The sequence below is a fragment of the Teleopsis dalmanni genome, chromosome 1 (assembly GCF_002237135.1).
Source record: "Teleopsis dalmanni isolate 2A chromosome 1, ASM223713v2, whole genome shotgun sequence".
Classification (NCBI taxonomy): domain Eukaryota; kingdom Metazoa; phylum Arthropoda; class Insecta; order Diptera; family Diopsidae; genus Teleopsis; species Teleopsis dalmanni.
Genome location: NC_051846.1, coordinates 107,109,733 through 107,130,419, shown reverse-complemented (window position 1 = coordinate 107,130,419; position 20,687 = coordinate 107,109,733). Strand labels below are relative to the sequence as shown.

Here is a 20,687-nt window from a genome sequence, read left to right as displayed (position 1 = left end):
TTTTTTTAGATAAATTCATTGCAGTTTTCTTCACGTGAGTGTTTATATGTTTACTATGTGTAGAGGTAGTGGTAAGGTGACATTCAGATTTTCTTTTTCGCTTGTTCTTGCTATATGTGACATAGAAATTTACTGTGCAAATTTGTATCGTTACATTTCCCTCCTTCTTCAGAAAAGAAAAAAAAAAGAACCGATGATATTATTTTAATGAAACACTGACTACACCTCTTTGGTTAACTTGCACTCGGTGTCTTTGGTTCTTCGGGTATCTCTTGTGAACTAAATCCACCTCCGTACTCTTTACGATTAGAGTCTGCGTAGTACAATTTGATATCGCTGACGTGGGCTGTTTTCCTATTATTTTCCATGTGATACATGCTATTACTTGTGTTACTAATATTCCTCTTAGAACGAGGCTCGATTTCTCTTTCTAATATTTGGACTCTTGAAAATTTTGTAGTAATCATCTTGGTTTTTGACATGTGATGGTCATCCTTTCGTTTAAATGTGCCTAGACGTCTTACTAGAGTTTCTGGTTTGTTTTCTTTTGTGCTTGGTTGAACGACTTTTAATTCCTCTTGTGGTGACCATGGTTCTTGTTGACTGTCGCGCCTGACTTTATCTTTTGCTTGAGTTTCTTGGCTTGGTAGTTCCGCATTAAGTTTACTATCTGAAACATTGATATCTAATGGATCTAATGGATTTGTAAGTTGTACATGACAATTGTTCGATACTGGCTGTACTGTAGTAGGTTTCCTCTGTGGCGATGTAGTTGATGACGAAGATGATGGTGGACCAGACTGGCGACTATTTCTTGGTGGTGCTTCTCATTGTGCTTGTTGCTGATTAACAGGAAGTGGTGGCTGTGGCTAAAGTTTCTTTGATTGTAACGATGATTTGAAATTACTTTGCGAATGACTCTGTGGCGTTTGCGACGATGATTTGAAATTACTTTGCGAATGACACTGTGGCGTTTGTGACGATGATTTGAAATTACTTTCTGAATGACTCTGTGGCGTTTGCGACGATGATTCTGAATTTGTAGAAGTTGGTAACAATGGATGATTGACATGTGATGACTCTGGTACTATCGTTAAACGTTGTGGCAGTGCTGGACGTGATGATAAATCATGCTCTTCGATTTGATGCTTTTGTTCTCGTGGTTGTGTGTTGTGATTGCGGTTGGCTGGCGACTGTTGTGCATGGGCTTGTTGATAACATACTTCTGGACTTTCTCTATGAGACGTTGAAATCTGTGGAGGAGTTACGACGCATTTAAGCAACACCTGCTTTTGTTGTTTTCCCTGTTGTGATACTGAGTGTGGTTCTGAATCACTTCGAAGCGGCATGCTTAGCGTAGGTAGTGTATTTGTTACTAGATTTCTAGCTGTTACTGTTGTTGCTTGCTTTGTGGTTGGTTGGATTGGTGACTGGTTATTTTCCTGCTGGATATAATCATTCAATTCAACGCTTTGATTACGGACTATTCTTTTCTCCATCAGTTTTGGGTGACTGAATTCTAATTTAACGGGTAAGATGATCGGGTGGTTGTTGTCCCGCCTGACGTGACAACCCCCAAGGAGTTTCCCGATGAGCTCTGGTGATTCCAGTAGGTTGGATTTTTCCTGCAGCACTCGATTGTTCGACAGCCTAAAGTGCCACAAATCCAGCAAAAAAGTTTCCTAGGTTTTGTGCATTCTCGTGCAAAATGATTTGCTTCCCCACATCTGTGACAAGCACTTCGCACGTCTACCCTTCCGGTCTGTATCCTATGAACGGGAACCGGCGGTGAAAAATCGAGAGTGTGTTGGCGCTCTATGTTACTTAGTTGAGTAAGTCGCTCAAATTTCTCAGCTAACTTGATCAAGCCTTCCAGAGAGGTAAATTCACATGGTTTAATATGTAGCTGGTCTATTATGGCCTACTATTTCGGTAAATTCGACTTAATTGTTGTCCCCTTGTTAGCTCAGCTGGCCGCATCAAATCCTGTAACTCTAAAGCATAATTTTTAAACGACTCACTCTTCTGTTGATACTTGTTGCGAATCGAATCTTCTAGTTGATCTAAATAGTTAGAGGGTAAAAAGAAGTCTCGAATGTCCTGTGTGAAACTTGACCATTGCGTCCATCTTCGATTATTTTTACGGAACCACATTAGGGCTCTTCCTTCGAGCATTTCTGGCAAAATCCTTGGCAAAATGTTCGGGGGAATGTTATATGTTTCGGAGAGTGTTTCCAGTTTTTCCAAAAATGGTAATGGATTTGTTTCACCATCGAAATGTACAGCCCATTTACGAACTTGATTGGCGATTCACGCTATGTCCTGAAACTTGTTATTCATCGTGCTTGGCTCTGAGATATGTATTTTCGGGATTTCCGCTTCGAAACCTGAAAGTTTGGGTGAAAGACTACTTTCATATTTGGCTTCCATTTCCACAATTATGTCTAGTAATTTTGTCGGGTTTATAAATTATATATTTTATTTATTTCATAAAAGAACATATTCTAACAAAGTGTAATTAAATAATTGCTGAATAAGCTATTCAGCATATTATACTGTTTAATCTTTATCGAAAATAAAAGAAGCGTCGTTTTCAGTGTTTGTAGAAGACTGTTTTTATTAATTTCTTCATTCTTAAATCTAACATTGTTTCTTAATACTAATTTCCAATAAAATCTTATGTACTGATTCTATTGGTTAATACTTATAATACTTGCGTCTAATTGGTTAACCCAAATTAGACGTATATAATATTCTTACAAAAATATCTTATCGATAAATAGTATTATATTTACTAATGCAAGTGTTCTACATATGGTTTTACTTGAAACCGACACAGTTTTGACATGCATATTGCACATATGGTGCAATGTGCGGCTCAGTTATTGTCACCAAAATAATGACAAAATAAAGGCTTATATTACTTGACAATAGTTTGTCATAAGTTTTATTAAAATAGAACTGTGTCAATGGTTACTTTAAATTATTCGGAACACTTGAGTGTTTTGTGATATGTGTGGTCTTGTACCAATATCACATTACAATATGATAAATTATAATCCAAATAAAGTATTCTTTTGTTTAATAATTAAAGAAAAAAAATGTGCATCACCGTTGACGACGGGCACACAGAAATTATTACTGCTGTGGGTGACTATGACCTTAATGTAGATTTACGTTTTCTGCTCACTGTATTACTCGTTGACGAGATTTTTTTTTTACTTTTAGCTTCGGTTCGTTTTCCTAAAAGACTCCTAGCAGGACAGCGTGATGTCCTGGGTTCCCCTCCTCTGTTGTAAAAAAACCGGTTACTCTGTGCTGTGGATAATTTCTAACTACATTTGGCTGAGCCAGGTTTTGGCAAAATGTGCCAGAAAACTAAATAGGCCAGCGTACTTGTCTTTGTATGAGTGAAAATTTAAGTCCTTGTTAAAATTTACCAGCAGGCCTAATGAACCAGCGCACCGGTATTAATTGCTGTAGTTAACTTCGCCGTAAAGCTGAACTTTCTTATGTTATATTGTGTACTTCTTGTGTCTTTCCATGTTTGCATGTTTTTTCCTCTTCTTTTATTTCGTCGCGGTTTTGTGTACTTACTACGCGTAGTTCCGAGTGTGTTTGTAATTTTAATTAGCACTTTATTATTTAAAATAAAGTATTTTAGTTTAATAATTTAAAACAAGGTACATTAGATATGTATTATGAATTATATATATTTAATATTATCCAAAACCAAATGTGACAAAAATATTTCATAAAAATAAAAAAACTGGTGTTGGCGTGTTTTGTTGATTTGTTATTGGCGGAGTTTGATTTGTTTTTATGTGTATAAAGAAATAAAAGCTGTGCAAATTGCGTCGCCACATATCAATTAGTTTGTTGACAAATATTTGATTTCAATCTCCTTTGATTCTGTCTTCTGACGAACAAAGATCGCCTTTATGTCTACATGTTTGGTTCGATTTGAGTGTGAATTGTTTGTTATGACCATGTGGTTTGTATTACCAAATAAAAGTTCAGATTCAAGTCGTTTAAGCCAAATAAATTCTTGTATAGCGGCAACAAGTGACAAATACTCCACTTCCGTTGACAACAACAACGGAACCGTTTTTTGACGTTTAGTAGCCCAGGATATGGCACCAGATTGTAAGGTAAATGCGTAACCGGTTGTTGAACGTCTATCATCTACATAATCGACCCAGTCGGCGTCGCAATAACCTAATATTATACCTTTTCCTTTTTGCACACGAGTCCAATTTTCGTGGTTCTCCTGAGATAACGCATAACACGCTTTACTGCTTCTTAATGTGCCTTTCCTGGATTTGAACTATATCTACTTAGAAGAGTGACTGCATAACTTATATCAGGTCTTGTAATTTGAGCATCATAGAGTTAACAGCCAACAGCTTCCATATATGGAGTCTGAGTCATTTGTTCTTTGTCTTTTGGTGACATATCAGAGTAAAGTTTTTGATTGTAGTCAACTGGAGTTGCTGATGGATCTAGCATGTCAAATCTTTTAAGAATATCTTTTGGTTTCATTTTCAGTATTTTTAAGTGTCAATTCGCAGTCCTCTTTGTTCCTCCCTGAATTGTCAGTTCAATTTGTATAAGAGGAACAACCATATCTAGGGAATCACTTTTTCCTACATATTTTTCATTTTCAAAAAAAATCACGTCTCTACTGATAATAACTTTTTTGTTTTGTGAGTTTATTAATTGATATGATTAACTATTTTCACAGTATTCGACCATAATACACATAATTTATTTTGGGTCAAGTTTAGTGCGTTTTTCTTTAGATATATGCACCATAGCTAGGCGTCCAAATACACGTAAGTGTTTGAAAGTTAGTTTTTTATTGCTCTAAATTTCTTTTGGACAATTTTGTTTTTCTCGACATGGTATTCTATTTATAATACATATGGCAGTCATAACTGCTTCTGCCCAGTACTGCTCGTTTAAATCACTGTCCGTTAACATACAGCGAATATGTTCAACAATTGTACGTTTCATTCTTTCCGTGTCTCCGTTTACTTTGGTGTATATGGTGATGTTTTTTGATGAATTATTCCACATTTTTTCAAAAAATTCAAGAAATTTCGATTAATGTATTCGTGGCCGTTATCCGTGCGTAGCGTTTTTATCTTTTTAGAACATTGGTTTTCGACCATATTTTTAAAATCAATAAATTTATTGAAATCGTCGGATTTCAATGAATGTTATCATCAATGAATGTTAATAAATATCCAGAAAATGATTTTAATTGTAAGGGTTCAAGTACGTCGGAGTGCACTAATTCTAATAATTCTGTTGCCCGTGCAGTGCACTTATTCTAATAATTATGTTGCCCGCGTGGACACTCGTTGAATGATTTAATGTATAACGGACCGACAGTTCAAAGTGAACTTTTTTCAATTCTGCTCCGTTTTAGGCGACCACGGTTTGTTTTCCCCACAGATATCGAGAAAATGTATCGTCAAGTTTTGATAAATCTTGAAGATCGGCGCTATCAACTTATCATTTGGAGAAGCAGTCCAAATTCTACGATTCGTTATTATCAGCTAAACACAATTACATATGGGACTCGAGCAGCTTCTTACCTAGCAACAAAATGTCTGCAAAAGATAGCATTTCAAAATAAGGTGAATTATCCATTAGGAGCTCAAATCCTGTGTGACAATTTCTACGTTGACGATGGGCTCGGTGGATCAGATAGTTTAATTACGGCTATTGAAGCTCAAAGACAACTAATCCATATTTTGAAGAAGCATCATTTTTGTCTTCGGAAATGGAGCGCAAACCATCCTTAACTTTTGAAAAACATTTCTCAAGATGATCAAGAGGTAAATCTAGATTTCGATAATAACAAGTTAATCAAAACGCAGGGATTATTTTGGTTCCCAAGGCGGATTTATTTGGAATTTAGGTCAAAATGGTTACTGAAGGAATAATCACAAAGAGAGTCGTTAGTTCTGATTTAGCTAGACTGTTCGACCTACTTGGTTTATTAGCTCCAGTAATAGTCAAAGCAAAGATTTTCATACAACACTTATGGCAGTTGAAACTATCTTGGGATGAACCACTTCCTACAGATCTTCGTACAACATGGTCAACATTTAGAGAAAACTTAAGTACTCTAGAAAACATTCAAGTGGCAAGACATATCTTCAGAGGCGAGGTTCCATCATCAACACAACTACACATTTTTGCTGATGCATCTGAAAAGGCATTTGGTGCTGCAGCATATGTCAGAGCAATTTTAAAGGATGGTAGAATAATAGTGCGACTATCCAACTGATTTGACAGCGTTAACTCCAGGACACTTATTAATTGGAGCAGCTCTTACAACTCATGTAGACAGCCGATCAAAATCAGAAAAACACACGTTATTGTCACTTTGGAACCTAGTTTCCCAGTTTAAACATAATTTCTGGAAACGCTGGTCTAACGAATATTTGATGGAACTGCAACAACGTAACAAATGGAAAACACAATCTGCCAACATACAGTTAGGAGACATGGTTATAATCAAATAAGATAACGTCCCAGTGATGCAGTGACCCTTGGGATGAATTGTACATGTGTACAAGGGTACAGATGGACGTATCCAAGTAGCTGACGTTAAAACATCGACAGGCATTTTTAAACGTCCAATTTATCGAATAGCTGTACTGCCTGTAAATACAGATGATCAACCAACAATGGCTGAAGCTAATCACGAAATACCTCCTGACAACGTAATTATTGAAGATAAAAAAGAGACGTATGAAGAACCCAAGACAAAACGTAGAAAACTGCCGACCAACTTATACTGTTCTGTATTACTCACACTATTACTGATATTGCCAATAGTAATAGGGTTTCCAATTGATAATAAAAGGTTTGGGTCGAAATTGGGTATTCACTTTGAAAATCTGGGCATAGCTGCCATATCAAATACTGAATGGAATCTTAAGTCTTTATTGGACAGAAGCATCAGCTCTAAACACAGGAATAACGTCGCTACATCAAGCTTGTCAACAAATGAAACCAAACGCATCATGTGCGAGTACAGTTAATCACTTTAAACGTATTGAATCCGAACTACAAATCGATGATAAATCACTTCATGACCATCGATCCAGAAGAGGAGCAATTGATCTTGTAGGCAATATTGCACATTCGCTATTTGGAGTATTAGAGTCAGAATATGCCAAAGGAATGTCAAATATAATTTCAAAAGTGAAACAAAATTAAATGCAATTATTGACGTTATTTAAGAATCAAACATCAGTTGTCGATTCAACAATCAATATAATGAAGAAAAATAAAATCGCAGTTCAAGAAGGTTTTGAGCACATTGACAATGAAATAAAGGCACTGATGAATTCCATAAAAGATACAAATAGAGAGGTAAATCAGGTACGGCTCAATCAAGTTTTCTATGCAGGATCCATTCAACTAACACTGGTAGCACATAATCTACAGTAGATACAATCTGCCATTATAGATGCTCTAACTGATACTCACCATGGAAAAGTCAATCCGTTGTTATTGACACCAACACAATTACAAAAGCAAGTCAATCAAATCAAACTTCATCTATTACCATCATTAGAATTACCGATGCCAGAAGATGAGCTAATATCCCTTTACAGACTAATGAAGATTAAAGGTGGAATCATACAGCAGCATGCAATTTTTAGTATGACATTACCCTTGATTGAATATGAACGATTTGAATTTTTTCAACTAATTCCAATCCCGAACTGGTTAAATGACTCCATGGCAGTAATTGACTCATGCAGTTCTATTTTGGCTATTAATACGCATCATGATCAATATTTTCCTCTTATGAAATCCGATTTAAGTCTTTGTGAGACCATAAAGGAAGGGGAATTTCTTTGTGCCAACGTCCGCATACGATACAATTTTGGTTCTGAACTATGTGCGTGTGAGATCAACCTATTCAACAACAACACAATACAAAATTGTCGGTTGAAACACACTATCAACACTCTGACCTGGATTCCATTGAATAACAAAAATCAATGGATTTATGCGACATCAACATCTTCACGAGCAACTGCAGTATGTAATAAGGAAATCATGCCACTAAATCTAAAAGGTTCAGGCTTATTAACGATCGACCCAGACTGCGTGCTTAAACACAGCTTCGTTTCCGTGCAAGGACAACAAATAATTGCACGTCAAGATATTCATACAGTAGTCTTGGTAAAATCTCCGAATTAAGGCTACAATCCCCTATGAAGACATCAGATGCTTACAGCGGCAACAGTACACTGTCAACATTGCGCGACAACCAATACGATCAACAGCTGAAAGACCTCACAGTATGGCAGAAGGTTTTGCTGTCATACCAGATAAGTGATCTTCCAAATCAATTTCAGTCACACAAGTACCACAGCTTCACCATAGCTTACGCAGCACTTTTTATAAGTCTGATATTAATCATAATCATGATGAAGAAGAAATTGCAGAAAAAACCTGTAAACCCAATTGAAGTTCCACCCGATGAAGAAGCCACCCGCATGACACCTATACCCATGCCACGTCGGCAGTCACGAGAATTCGTTATCAACATATAGCCGGACTGACTACCTGACAGCTAGAGGCTCATATTGTTGATCGCGGGGGAGAATGTTAAATATTATATTATATTGTTGTGTATAAATAATTTGTTTGTATTATTTTGTATGAATAATTTGTTGTAATAATTTCATTTAAAATATATTTTGTTGTAAAAAATAATTTTGTCGATGCAATGCCCAAAAACACGTCATACGCTTTGTTTGCTCATGAAAACAAAAGCGTCAAATTTCGTCTGCAAGAAAATGCACTCTTGCAGTTTGTAACAAGTTCATTGTTTGGCATGCATGGTCAAGGTTATTTTAGTTAATTTATTTGTTGTAAATTGATTATTAATTTTAAATAAAAGGCACAATTGAATTTTTGACAATTCAATTGATGAGAAGCCACATTCGTGATTGATTCATTTCTTTAGCTTTGTAAATTTAGTTCAAGTGCTGAATTTACGTCACATAAGCGCCTATTCACTGGATTTAAGTGTTCAGTGACTAGGATAATTTGGACAATCGTCAAAATCGCTGGGTTCAAGTACTCAGTGGTTTTCTTGTTTAAATACAATCAACATAAGTACTGGATTCAAGTGTTCAGTGCTTGCAAATAGTTGATTCCAACGTTGATCAGACATTTTGGTTTGATCGTACAGGCTTATTGTTTCTGTAATATGATGTTTTATGTGAGCAGTTTTTAACATAATACCCCTCTTTTTTGCCTTTATGACATGTATTTTTATACACAAATTTTTTCTTATACACGTTATCACTATACAAAGCCGAATTTGTCTCATTATTATCAAACTCGGAGTCTTACATTAATAAATTTTTGACTTCATCGACTGTTAATTTGTCTTTAATATTTTCGACAGTCATCACTAATGGTTTCAACTCTTCAGACAGACCAGCAAGTATTAAAGACGCTGTAAGCTCATCATCAATGCTGAGTCCAGCGTTATTTACTTTCAAACCCGTCATTATTATTTTATTTAAGTATTCTTGCAGTGATTTGCAGTTTTCTAATTTTATATTTGCAAGTTGTTTCAATAATTCTACCTTTCTTGTTAAACCTTTGTCCTCATATGCGTTCAAAAGCGCAAACCAAGCATTTTTTGTTGTTTTTGCCTTTGCAATGCGGCTGTAATTATTTGGGTCCGTCATACCTTCTGATCAAAAAGCATTCAGATTTTGTTAACTACTCCATAAGTTATAAACCTTTTTCAAAAAATTTTATTTTTGTTATGTTGGTACACCCTTTCCTGACATGTGGTTCAAATTTGAGCGCCATCAGTCAATTAGTTTGTTTACAACAGCTGTTAATGTGAGACTAACTCAAGTGCATTTAACGATTTTTACTATGGAAAATTCAGTTGAACAACGAATTTGTTTGAAATTTTGTGTTTTGAAAGCAATTTCATGTGTTGAAGCATTGAAAATGGTGCAGAAAGCTTACGGGGATTTTTCTATGTCTCGAATACAGGCTTACGAGTGGTATAAGTCATTCAAAGGAGGTCGTGAAGTGATCGAAGATTTGCCTCGTTCTGTACGGCCATCAACATCAAATACCGAAAAAAACGTGGCAAAAATCAAGAAAATTGTGTTGGAAGATCGTCGTATAACTGAAAGAGAGATTGCTCGTGACTTAGACATTTCAAATGGATCCGTTCACCATATTCTACATGATATATTGGGCATGAGACGCGTTGCAGTTCCACTTGTACCGAAACGCCTTGATTTTTTGCAAAAAGAATACCGAAAGAACGTGTGTGAAGAAATGATTTTTGAGCATGGACACTACTCTACATTCATGAAACGCATCATAATAGGTGATGAGACATAGGTTTATGAGTATAACGTCGAAACCAGTCAACAATCGAGCGAATGGCGCTTCAAAAACGAGCCAAAACCCATTAAACCGCACAAAAGTCGCTCGAAAATTAAAGTTATGCTTACTGTTTTTTTCGACTACCGCGGTGTTGTTCATTACGAATTTTTGCCAGAGGGTCATATCATCTTTTCTGGTAAGAAAATATCAGATTTGTGGAAAGCCAACAATTGGATTCTTCACCACGATAATGCTCCATCACACACGGCTCTTGTTGTACGCGATTTTTTGATTTTTCGTGCAGGTATGGAACTAAAAGCCATACTGTGATGCACAAAATCGCACACTGCACTGTGCGAGTGGAAATTATTTTTACAATATGCACACGCACATATGTGGTGTTAAGAAAAAAAATGCACGCACTCAAATTTGTTGTGCGGTTTCAAATTTCACATCGCACAAAGCGATGATTGTGCACACAGATTAGTGCACACACATTTGTGCTGTGCAACTGACTTATAAAAATGTGCACAATCAGATGTGCGAGAAAATTTTACAAAGTGAATAATTGTTATAAAACGATCAAATATTTAGATCAATTGTTACACAAAAGCTTTTGCAATGGTGTAATATTGTACTCTTATTTAGCAATTTAGCAAAATATTTAAATTTAATTAGCAAATTGTAAATTTATTTAGCAAATTTTAAATTTACTAGCAAAATTTTAATGTTAAACATAAATTCTGAATTTGTACATTTGAAATTTAGAGGTAATTAATTCTTTTTTAATTTTCCAAATAATTCAAAAGGGTAATAATAAGGTATGAGTGGGCAAAGAACATCACCAATGCGAAAACAAAACGCATCCCAAAAAACATTGGAGAAGGAGGTAGTAAATATTCCTTTATCCCCCAAGCCAGATGATAGCGTTGAAGATAACCTATTGCAACTATCTGCGATAATGGAGTCTCAAAGACATATCAATAAGGATATGCGGGACTTGCTAGCACAGGTAGTTAAGATGTATTTGTCAGAATAAGAAAGGGGGTCACTAGTACCGGTAGCAGCTAAGAGTGTGACTTCCATTAGCGTGAAAACTCAGAGAGCACTAAAGCGTTCTGCAAATGAGAAACCGAACGGTCCACCACCCAAAGTTCAGATTAGGGAAATTGGAAGCAATGAACATGGAACGCCTTGCAACAAGTGCCAACTAGTGGAAAATAAAAAGAGGAAAACTGTGACAAAACTGGACCTCGTTAAGGCGCCAAGAGTGAGACCTGAAGCTATTCTTATTAGCAAGACTGCAGACAAGCCTTACGCTGATATGTTAAAGCTCATTAAATCAAAACAATCGAATCCGAAAAACAACAAAGGGGGATGTATTGATTCAGCGTACCAAAGAAGCTGGAACTTTAGCTAAGGACTTATGCACTGAAATGAAGAACAGTGCATAATTAGGATTATGCTAGTGTAAAATCCTTAACACAACGCACCCTAATAGAACGCAGGGATCTAGACGAGGTAACGTCCAACGAAGAGGTGTGCGCAGCGATTGCTGACTAATTTTCAGCAATAAACGTAAGCGACATCAACGTCAAGTTTTACCGTTACGTAAGCGACAATACACGAACAGCGATTATCGATCTCCCTTCTAAGGATGCCATGAGGTGCTTTAAATGTCTTCAATTTGGACATGCTGCTAGACATTGCACATGTATGAGATGCGGAGAAGATGGTCATAAGGTAAAATCGTGCTCGGCTTAACCAATATTCATTCTATGTCCGGAAAACTGTAAGGGTGGTAATCTACACTACTCAAGAAGTTCCAAATGCGAATCCTACAGGAAGGCTATGCAGGAGCTTAAGTCTAAAAAATGATTAAATTTCTACATTGTACCTAAATCGATGTGAGGCTGCCCAAGACCTCTTATCCCAAACAGCTTTGGAATTAAAATCGGATGTACTCGTAATTAGTGAATTTTACAAATCAGAACAAACCTATAAATGGGTACAAGATACTTCTGCAAAGGCAGCCATTTGGCTAAGACAGGACATAATGTTTGAACCAAGCGTATTGGTACAAAAGGAAGGCTAGTACTTGCTAGAATCCGAGGTATATATGTATGAAGTTGCTACATATACCCAAATATCACCCAAGATAGATTTGAAGAGTTTCTCGAAAGGCTTCAAGGAACAGTCAGAAATAAAACTCCCATCATTGTTGCAGGGGATTTTAATGATTGGGCAGTCGAATGGGGCAGTAGTAATACAACGCGCCGAGGTAGAGCCCTATAAGAGACATTCACCTCACTAAACCTAACACAACTTAACCATGGGCATAGCCCAACGTTCGATAATGGTAGAGACGTATCCTACATAGACCTCAGTATCCTACCTAGAAAAGTAACAAACCAATACACCCACAGCGACCACAATGCAATTTGCTTTTTCATATCGTTGAAAGAGAAGTTTGCTTTAAAAAAATCGCAGAAAAAAGCACAGCAAATATGCTGGAAAACTAAGTATCTCGACAATGAGGTAATGGAATTCATTACCGAAAACATGAGTTTCGGAGACGGGGATGCTTTTGAAAAATCAAATCACCTTATGAAAGAACTATGCAACATCTGTGATGCATCAATGCCAAGAAAAGGAAGAAGTAATGGGCGCGCATCAAACTATTGGTGGATGGAAGAAATAGCGTTATTAAGATCTCAATGTCTTGCCTCCTGCAGACAGTTCCAACGCCACAGATCTGGAGTAGGTGCAGAAAAGCTTCTCCAAAAATAACGAGAGCGCAGATCTATACTAAAAAGGGCAATTATTAGGAGAAAAAACCAAATTTTTTAAACTCAGATCAATGACATAGACCAAAATGTTTGGGGCGATAGCTACAAAATAGTAATGCGTAAATTTAAGATGTTAAGAGACTCGGTACCTTCGTGTACTAAAATAATGGCGAATATCGTGAAACACTTGTTCCCAAAAAAGCGAGAACTTAGAATCTTAATACCGATAATCACCGTTTTAAATGAGATCCCCCGGTTACAGATTCTGAAGTTATAGCCGCTTCTTCTAGGGTTAAACCCAATAAATCTCCTGGATTTGATGGAGTCCCCAATACTGTTCTGAAGAAGGCAATACAAAAACAAGCTTCTATATTTACGGATGTATTCAACAGCTGCCTACAGGAAGGAATTTTTCCTTCGTGTTGGAAAAAACAAAGATTGCTGCTTATTCCTAAAGGTAATAAGCCCTCAGAACTACCATCGCCTCACAGACCTTTATGCCTACTGGACACTGCAGGTAAGATCCTTGAAAGAATTATATGTTCTAGATTAGAAAAATTCACGGAGGCAAGTCAGGGTCTATCAAATAACCAATTTAGCTTTAGACCTAAACGTTGTACTGTTGATGCTGTACTACATGTATGCAATATTGCAAAGGAAGCCACAAAGGGCTTAAGGTGGCTAGGTAGTACAAAAAATACTGCGCGGTAGTGGCCTGTTGAGTGGAGTAGCATCTTAAATGCACTGTTGAAAATAAGAGTCCCAGAATATCTTTTAAAAGTTATCACATCATATTTTAAAGACAGAATACTTTTAAATGATACAGAATTCGGACCCAAAACATATAGGATTACGGGAGGGGTCCGCCAGGTATCAGTTCTAGGGCCAATTCTTTGGAATATTATGTACGATGGTAGTTGGCTTGAAGAGCCGGACGGAGCGACCGTAGTTGGGTATGCAGATGATATTGCAATAGTAGTGGTTGCAAAAACTCTAGACGAAGTGGCTAGGAATTGCAACGCTACTAATTGTATAATTCGAAATTGTATAAGATTCGTATAAGATAAATGTGCACAAATGTGCACAAATTTGGGATTGCACAAATGTGCGATTTTGCGCTTGCACCCAAGGGTGGGAAAAAATGACATGAATTTCACAATTTTGTTTGAAATAGAATATATTATTTTGTTGCAAATTTTGAAAAAATTGATATTTATGTTCGTTGGGATCGTTACTTATGTTAAAAATTGCATAAATTAACAAATATTTAAAATAATTATTTTTGTTAAGTATTTATAATGTGAGCTGAAAATTATAACTGTCTTAACCTTATTTGTATTTTAACTTAAAATATTAGTTTTTTGTATATTACCACCCAACTTTTGTGCATTTTTAAATGCAAATTTAGTAACTAAACTTAAAACATTTGTTTAGTAAGTTTTGCACCAGTTTAAAAGAAATAAAAACATATTTTATGAAAATTTTTTTATTCCAAAAAATATGTATTGACGTAGGTAGAGTATCTAACTTTTATAGATTTGCTGATGTGAACTTAAAAAACATGAAAAGGAAGTAAAATTTTTAACTCTTTTGGTAGGACACAACATTTTTAAATACAAAGGAATTAGTTCCCACAGAAATATATGAATGTATACTAATAATTGATTAGGTAAAATACTTTTAAGTGATATTCTTAAATAAAAAACAAACAAACTAAGCCTTAGTCGTGTTAATCACTTACACCTTAAAGGACAAAAGCAATATTCTATAGTTTTTATTTTAATTTTTAAATGATGATTAAGTGATAAATAAAATTTTATGAAGTAGTTCAAAATTGATATATTTAATTTTTTCTAAGTAAGATCCGTAAAACCGATACTCTTTACTTATAACATTTCGAAACAAATACTCTCTATTAAATTCTATTTAACTCATATATCATAAACTATTTATATTTTATATTATAACAAAGTTTTCAAGAACATTGTGAAATTAACTTTATTCCCATGTCTTAAATTAATAAACCTTAAAATAATAAGTAATATAAGCAATAAATATAAATCTAATAATAAATTCAAAATTAAAATATAAATAGAAAATAATTTTTTCAATAAAATATTTCCATACTATTTAGTTGCGTTATTCATCGTAATATTGTGCGCTTTTAAATTATCATTTCACACAAATGTGCAGTAGACACATACGGACTAAAAAGTCCCCTACATTCTCAACTCAAAATCCTGAAAATCCCTGCAGTATGATGTTGTGTATGCCTGTGTGAGTAGGAGGTGATAGGCTAACATGAGTAAGAAAATTAAAAACATGATATTACCTCGCATGTCCCACGTTGTCCAGGCAGTCTCAGTGCAGCACCTGCTTGTCTCACGGTGGTTCCTTTGGTAAAGTGAGCATGCACTTCCTTGTCCAAATTCGCGGCAGTAATATTTTGACACACCGTCTACTCATTTTTTTTATTTATTTTTATTTTTATTTTTTTTTATAAATTAAAATTAGCCTGTGCATTGCACGCACAGCGAAATGTCAAAATTTGCAAGAAAGAAAAAAAAAAAAGCTTTTGTACATTTTTTTGTTTTCTTTTGTTTTGATCAAGAGTCGCGGCGAAAAGTTTGGCCAAATTGGAAGTTGAAATGATCAATGCTGCCAGAGCAATGTGTAATGCAAGTATTGAAATAAGATAAAAAGAAAAAAAAAGTGTTCGGAAGGTGGAAAGAAAAATAACATTAACTGGAGGTTCAAGGAACGACCCCGAAAAGTGTACGGGATGAGTGTCCAACGGATTTAATTACGGGAGGAGAATGATATAAGATAGAGATATTGGTTGCAGTTTTTTTTTTTGGGAGGAAGTCTTTGGAAGAAGACGGTTGATGTCCGCGAGCGACTTGAAGAATTTGAGACGATATATTGAAATATATTAGTAAAAAGTGAATATTTAAAAATTAATTATTATTAATACAAAAATAATTAAAGTGAACATTTAAAAATTAATTATTATTAATACAAAAATAATTAAAGTGAACATTTAAAAATTAATTATTATTAATACAAAAATAATTAAAGTGAACATTTAAAAATTAATTATTATTAATACAAAAATAATTAAAGTGAACATTTAAAATTAACTATTATTAATACAAAAATAATTAAAGTGAACATTTAAAAATTAATTATTATTAATACAAAAATAATTAAAGTGAATAAAAAAAAAAAAATTTTTTTTACAAGTCGGAGGTTTAAATGATCAAAACTTTGAATAAATTGATGATCGAAAAAATTCAAATAAATATAACATATCGGTGAAACTTGGATTTAACAACCTAACAAGCCGTATTATATGTGTAATAAACCAAGTCCAATAAGGATTGATAAGCATATGGAATTAGCCATATATAAATATAACATATCGGTGAAACTTTGATTTAACAACCTCATAAGCCGTATTATATGTGTAATAAACCAAGTCCAATAAGGATTGATAAGCATATGGAATTAGCCATATATAAATATAACATATCGGTGAAACTTTGATTTAACAACCTCACAAGCCGTATTATATGTGTAATAAGTCAAGTCCAATAAGGAGTGATAAACATATGGAATTAGCCCTAGGACTCACTGCAAGTACATCTAACAGCAACTGGTACGGTAAGCTACCCTTACAGTTGTAGAATAGCAACGGAGAATACTAAGACCGCGCGGAAGTGCTACAGGATATGATTTTTTTACGTTAATGCTTATGATTAAATTAATTAAATTCATTAAATTCATTTAAACAATAAATTATATTATGCTTACTCAGTTGTTCAATTACCTATGACTTATTGCCGTCTATAATGTCTTATAATTTTTTTTAAATATTCAATCTCATATTTTTTTTTTGTTTCTAAATTAAAAATTTTTTTTCTCCAACTTATTTTAATAATTTGAATTTTTTTATATATACATTAAGTTTTTTTTTATTAATTTTCTTGAATTAATTAGTTCTATTTATGAAATTATTAGTAGAAATAATATTCATTGTTAATTTATTTTGGATATGATATTAGTCACGCAAGATTAGAATATATACATTTTTTTACTTTAAATGATGTACATATATTATAAGTGATCAAGCACATCAGGTGTCTTTGTTTTGTTGTTTTATTCTTTGATTATCCACAATTTGTTTTTTTTTAATTTTTTTTGTAGCTATTTAGGTCAGCAATGCGGAGTGACGTCACTGCTACGATGTTGGTAAGAGTAATCAAAGTAATTAAAATATTGGTAGTCTAAATGTAAAAGAAAAAAAAAAAAAAGGAAAAAAAAACAAAACAACAAGTTGATGTATAGAAAGCTATTTTTTTATTCTCGTTATATTTATCTATTTTCTTATTATAAATATATTATGGATATACATATAGTTGTGCATTAAATAGTAAGAGTAGATTGTAAGTTTTTTTATTATGAATACATTATGTATATATATATATTCTTTTGTATTTTTTTTTTATTTGAAGAGAATTTTGCTTAGTTTAGTTTAGTCGAATTTTTTTGTATTATTATATATGTAATAAAATAATAAACCATAAAAAGAAAAAAAGAAACAAAATTAAAAATAATTCCATTCATAAGATTTTTTTTTTTTTGTAACAAACTAAATGTGTAAATGATGTAAATTCAAACAAAATGATGGCTTAAGTTCAATAGATATAGGTGACAGGTGAAAGTGAAGAAGGGGGCAATGTTAGGTTGCAGTAAAATAAAAATGAGTTAGACAGGACAGGGACGAACATGAAAATAGGGAGCTGGAGAGAATTTAACAGTGCCTGTTACTTCAGCTCAACGGTAACTACGGTAATGTAGTGAGGGTGGGTAGGTCCAAACCGACCAACAAGGACAGGGACAATACGAAGAAGAAAAAAAAAAGAAAAAAAAAACTGGTAGACACAGGGTATTAATATTATATAAAATTACTATCATTGATTGTAAATTTTTTTTTTTTTGAACCAAATTCTCTGGCACGATTTTTCTTTATTTTTTTTGTTACGGTTCGGATGTGCTATAGCGGAGTAAAGAATCCAACCCTTTTCTGACGAGCTAGCTGGCCTTGCCACCGTGCCAGATTCTAACTCTGCACACATGAATGTAAAGGATGTTGAACGTAACAAAATGGCGCCCAACGAACGGAACTAACGAAAGAACAGAACGTAATACGAACGACTGACCATCGACAGGACACGAATGACGGATTGACAGAATTAGTGTTAGGTTTGTGTTTTGGCTTGATCGCTACAACATACATTCGAACAGGATATGTTTGAGGTGATTAAGTTTTTGTTTTTTTTTGTTCTTTTAAATCACAAGCAAACCAGCAGCTATACTGAGGTGCCGTGAAGCTGTTTGTCAGAAACGTTATACGTGAAAGTCAGTATAGCAGCAGGTGATATGAATGTGCGCGTGAATGATAGAAAGTACGAATGAAGACTGAAGTTGAAGCTGCTGATCATTTAGAAGGACGTCCTGTGATTGTGAGGCTTGCTTCAGAAACGGCTTGTGATGGGTGGGTGTAGAATTTTAGTTGTGTTAGCTTTTGGCAGTAGTTCAGACTGCATCAAATTGTAATGCAGCAAATAATTCTTAGAATTTATGTGGGGGACTAAAGACCGAGAGAAACGCGACTCAACTCATTTTTATTTTTTTTTAACATTGTCCCTGAGATAATAACACTGAGAATACACCAAAGGTCATCTATATCATTATTATTATTATATTGTAGAAATTACAAAACCCATTTAAATATAATTGAATAGTAATACTTTATATTTAGATTACGTTTAGGTATAGTATACCAATTGAATAGCTTTAACCTGTTTTAGAAGTTATTTTTCTTTTGGTATTTATTAAGATTTTGCCTATTGATGCCAAATTTTGGTTGAAGTTTAGTTTGAATAATTTTGAGTATTATTCATTATTATTTATGGTGGTTGATTTTTTTTTTTTCTTTTTAAACCCTTATCTCTAATTATCTATTTTTTATTTTTGTTTATATATTATATTTTTTTTTGGAAATAATTTATTTATTTATTAAGTTTTACATTTAATTAAGAAGAGAAGTAGTCAAAATCTTTCTTTAATTCTCTTTCGCTTTTTGACTCTGGTATATTACTTATTACTGGAATTTTTTTTTCTTATGAAATTGTTTCTTCATAAACGGTTTGAATTAATAGAGATAGTGTATAATTTTTTTTGGTGAATTAGTTGGGTAAATAGACCACAGTAATTAGTTACATTTCCTATTTTGCTACAATTCAAATTACACGAATTTGTTCAGTTTTATTTTGTTTCTGATTCATGGAGAGCGATCGCGAGTGGTTTACTCCTACAGGTGAAGCAAATACACGCAATAGGAACGAAAATAAGCTACTTACTAGGAGTGTAGCGAGAGCTTTGGGAAGAGACGCAGCGTCGTATCTTCTGACTCAAATAGATACAGGCGTGATTAGGCCGACGGATAGTGTGCCAGAACGCGATATCAATTTGCGTGCAGGAATTTTGTTCCAAAGAAAGGAGACGCAAGCAGTTAACCGCAACGCGATTGCCTCAATTATCAGGTCCCCTGAGTTCATATCAGAGTTGAATAAACTCTCACTAATGGCGGATCAAGAAGACGTAGAAAAGGAAGGCGCAGTAGGCGGTGCGTTACCTGTCATAGCGGTAGGAGAGGCGTGTGTGAATGATGGTGTGAATGATGGGTTGAATGAAGAGAATGTTAAAAATGTTGGAAAAATGGAACGAGAAAGTCAAAGGGAACTCGTTGATATGATGCACATGTTGATGCAACAAACCCAAGTTCTGGCGAGTGGGATGCATGATATCAGAAATGAATTAGGTTCATTGAAAGGGCGGGTTAATTCCGTAGAAAGAAATAGAGTGAATAAGACGGTAGTAGGAAGCGATGAGTTAAACGCGAACTCTGAATTTTTAGCGAATAATACTAGGCTAAGGGATCATAGAAGGGACTCAATATTGTTTGAAGAAGACGAAAGGGTGACCCGAAAAAATTGTGACCTAGATAAATGGCGGATCAAATTTGATGGGACCACTAAAGAAATGTCTGTAGAAAGCTTCATTTTCCGTATCGGAAAAATGAGAGAGCAATATGAACTTTCTTATCACCAGCTCTTCACTGATTTTCACTGTTTGGTATCGGGTTGCGCTGCTAGGTGGTATTGGCAAGTGATGGAGGACCATGCGGAGGATAAGAATTTCAACTATTATCAGCTGAAAAAAGAACTGTTAAGTCATTTTAGATCTTGCGATAGCGATTACGAAATAATCAGGCAAATGATGGAACGTAGGCAACAAGTAGGAGAAACGTTCGAGCAATTTTACGCAGATATTCATAATTTGTCGTTTAGGCTTAAGAAAAAGATACCCGAAAGGGAGATAGTCCAAATTATAAAAAGCAACTTAAGAGGAAATTTGGCTAGTCTT

General features: G+C 34.5%; 2 protein-coding genes across 2 annotated transcripts; one reads left to right on the top strand and one right to left on the bottom strand.

Moving 5' to 3' along the window:
• Nucleotides 1–233: 233 nt before the first annotated feature.
• Nucleotides 234–1,499, bottom strand: LOC119665289 (cyclin-dependent kinase 12-like). The gene is made up of 3 exons (XM_038074557.1): nucleotides 1,010–1,499; nucleotides 525–823; nucleotides 234–404 (listed from the first exon to the last, which is right to left on the bottom strand). Exons 1-3 carry the CDS (start codon nucleotides 1,497–1,499, stop codon nucleotides 234–236), a joined length of 960 nt encoding a protein of 319 aa, XP_037930485.1.
• Nucleotides 1,500–10,017: 8,518 nt separating this feature from the next.
• On the top strand, nucleotides 10,018–10,422 carry LOC119665276 (protein GVQW3-like). Its single transcript, XM_038074554.1, has one exon. The coding sequence runs from the start codon at nucleotides 10,018–10,020 to the stop codon at nucleotides 10,420–10,422; it is 405 nt and encodes a 134-aa protein (XP_037930482.1).
• Nucleotides 10,423–20,687: the final 10,265 nt, after the last annotated feature.

What these genes read in the sequence shown, in the direction of transcription:
- LOC119665289 (XM_038074557.1), bottom strand. Translation starts at nt 1,499, where the DNA reads ATGGAGAAAAGAATAGTCCGTAATCAAAGCGTTGAATTGAATGATTAT. An exon ending in ATCGTCGCAAACGCCACAGA is followed by an intron (nt 824 to 1,009) that starts GTCATTCAGAAA and finishes CACAATGAGAAG; the next exon opens with CACCACCAAGAAATAGTCGC. An exon ending in AAAACAAACCAGAAACTCTA is followed by an intron (nt 405 to 524) that starts GTAAGACGTCTA and finishes CCTCGTTCTAAG; the next exon opens with AGGAATATTAGTAACACAAG.
- LOC119665276 (XM_038074554.1), top strand. Translation starts at nt 10,018, where the DNA reads ATGGTGCAGAAAGCTTACGGGGATTTTTCTATGTCTCGAATACAGGCT.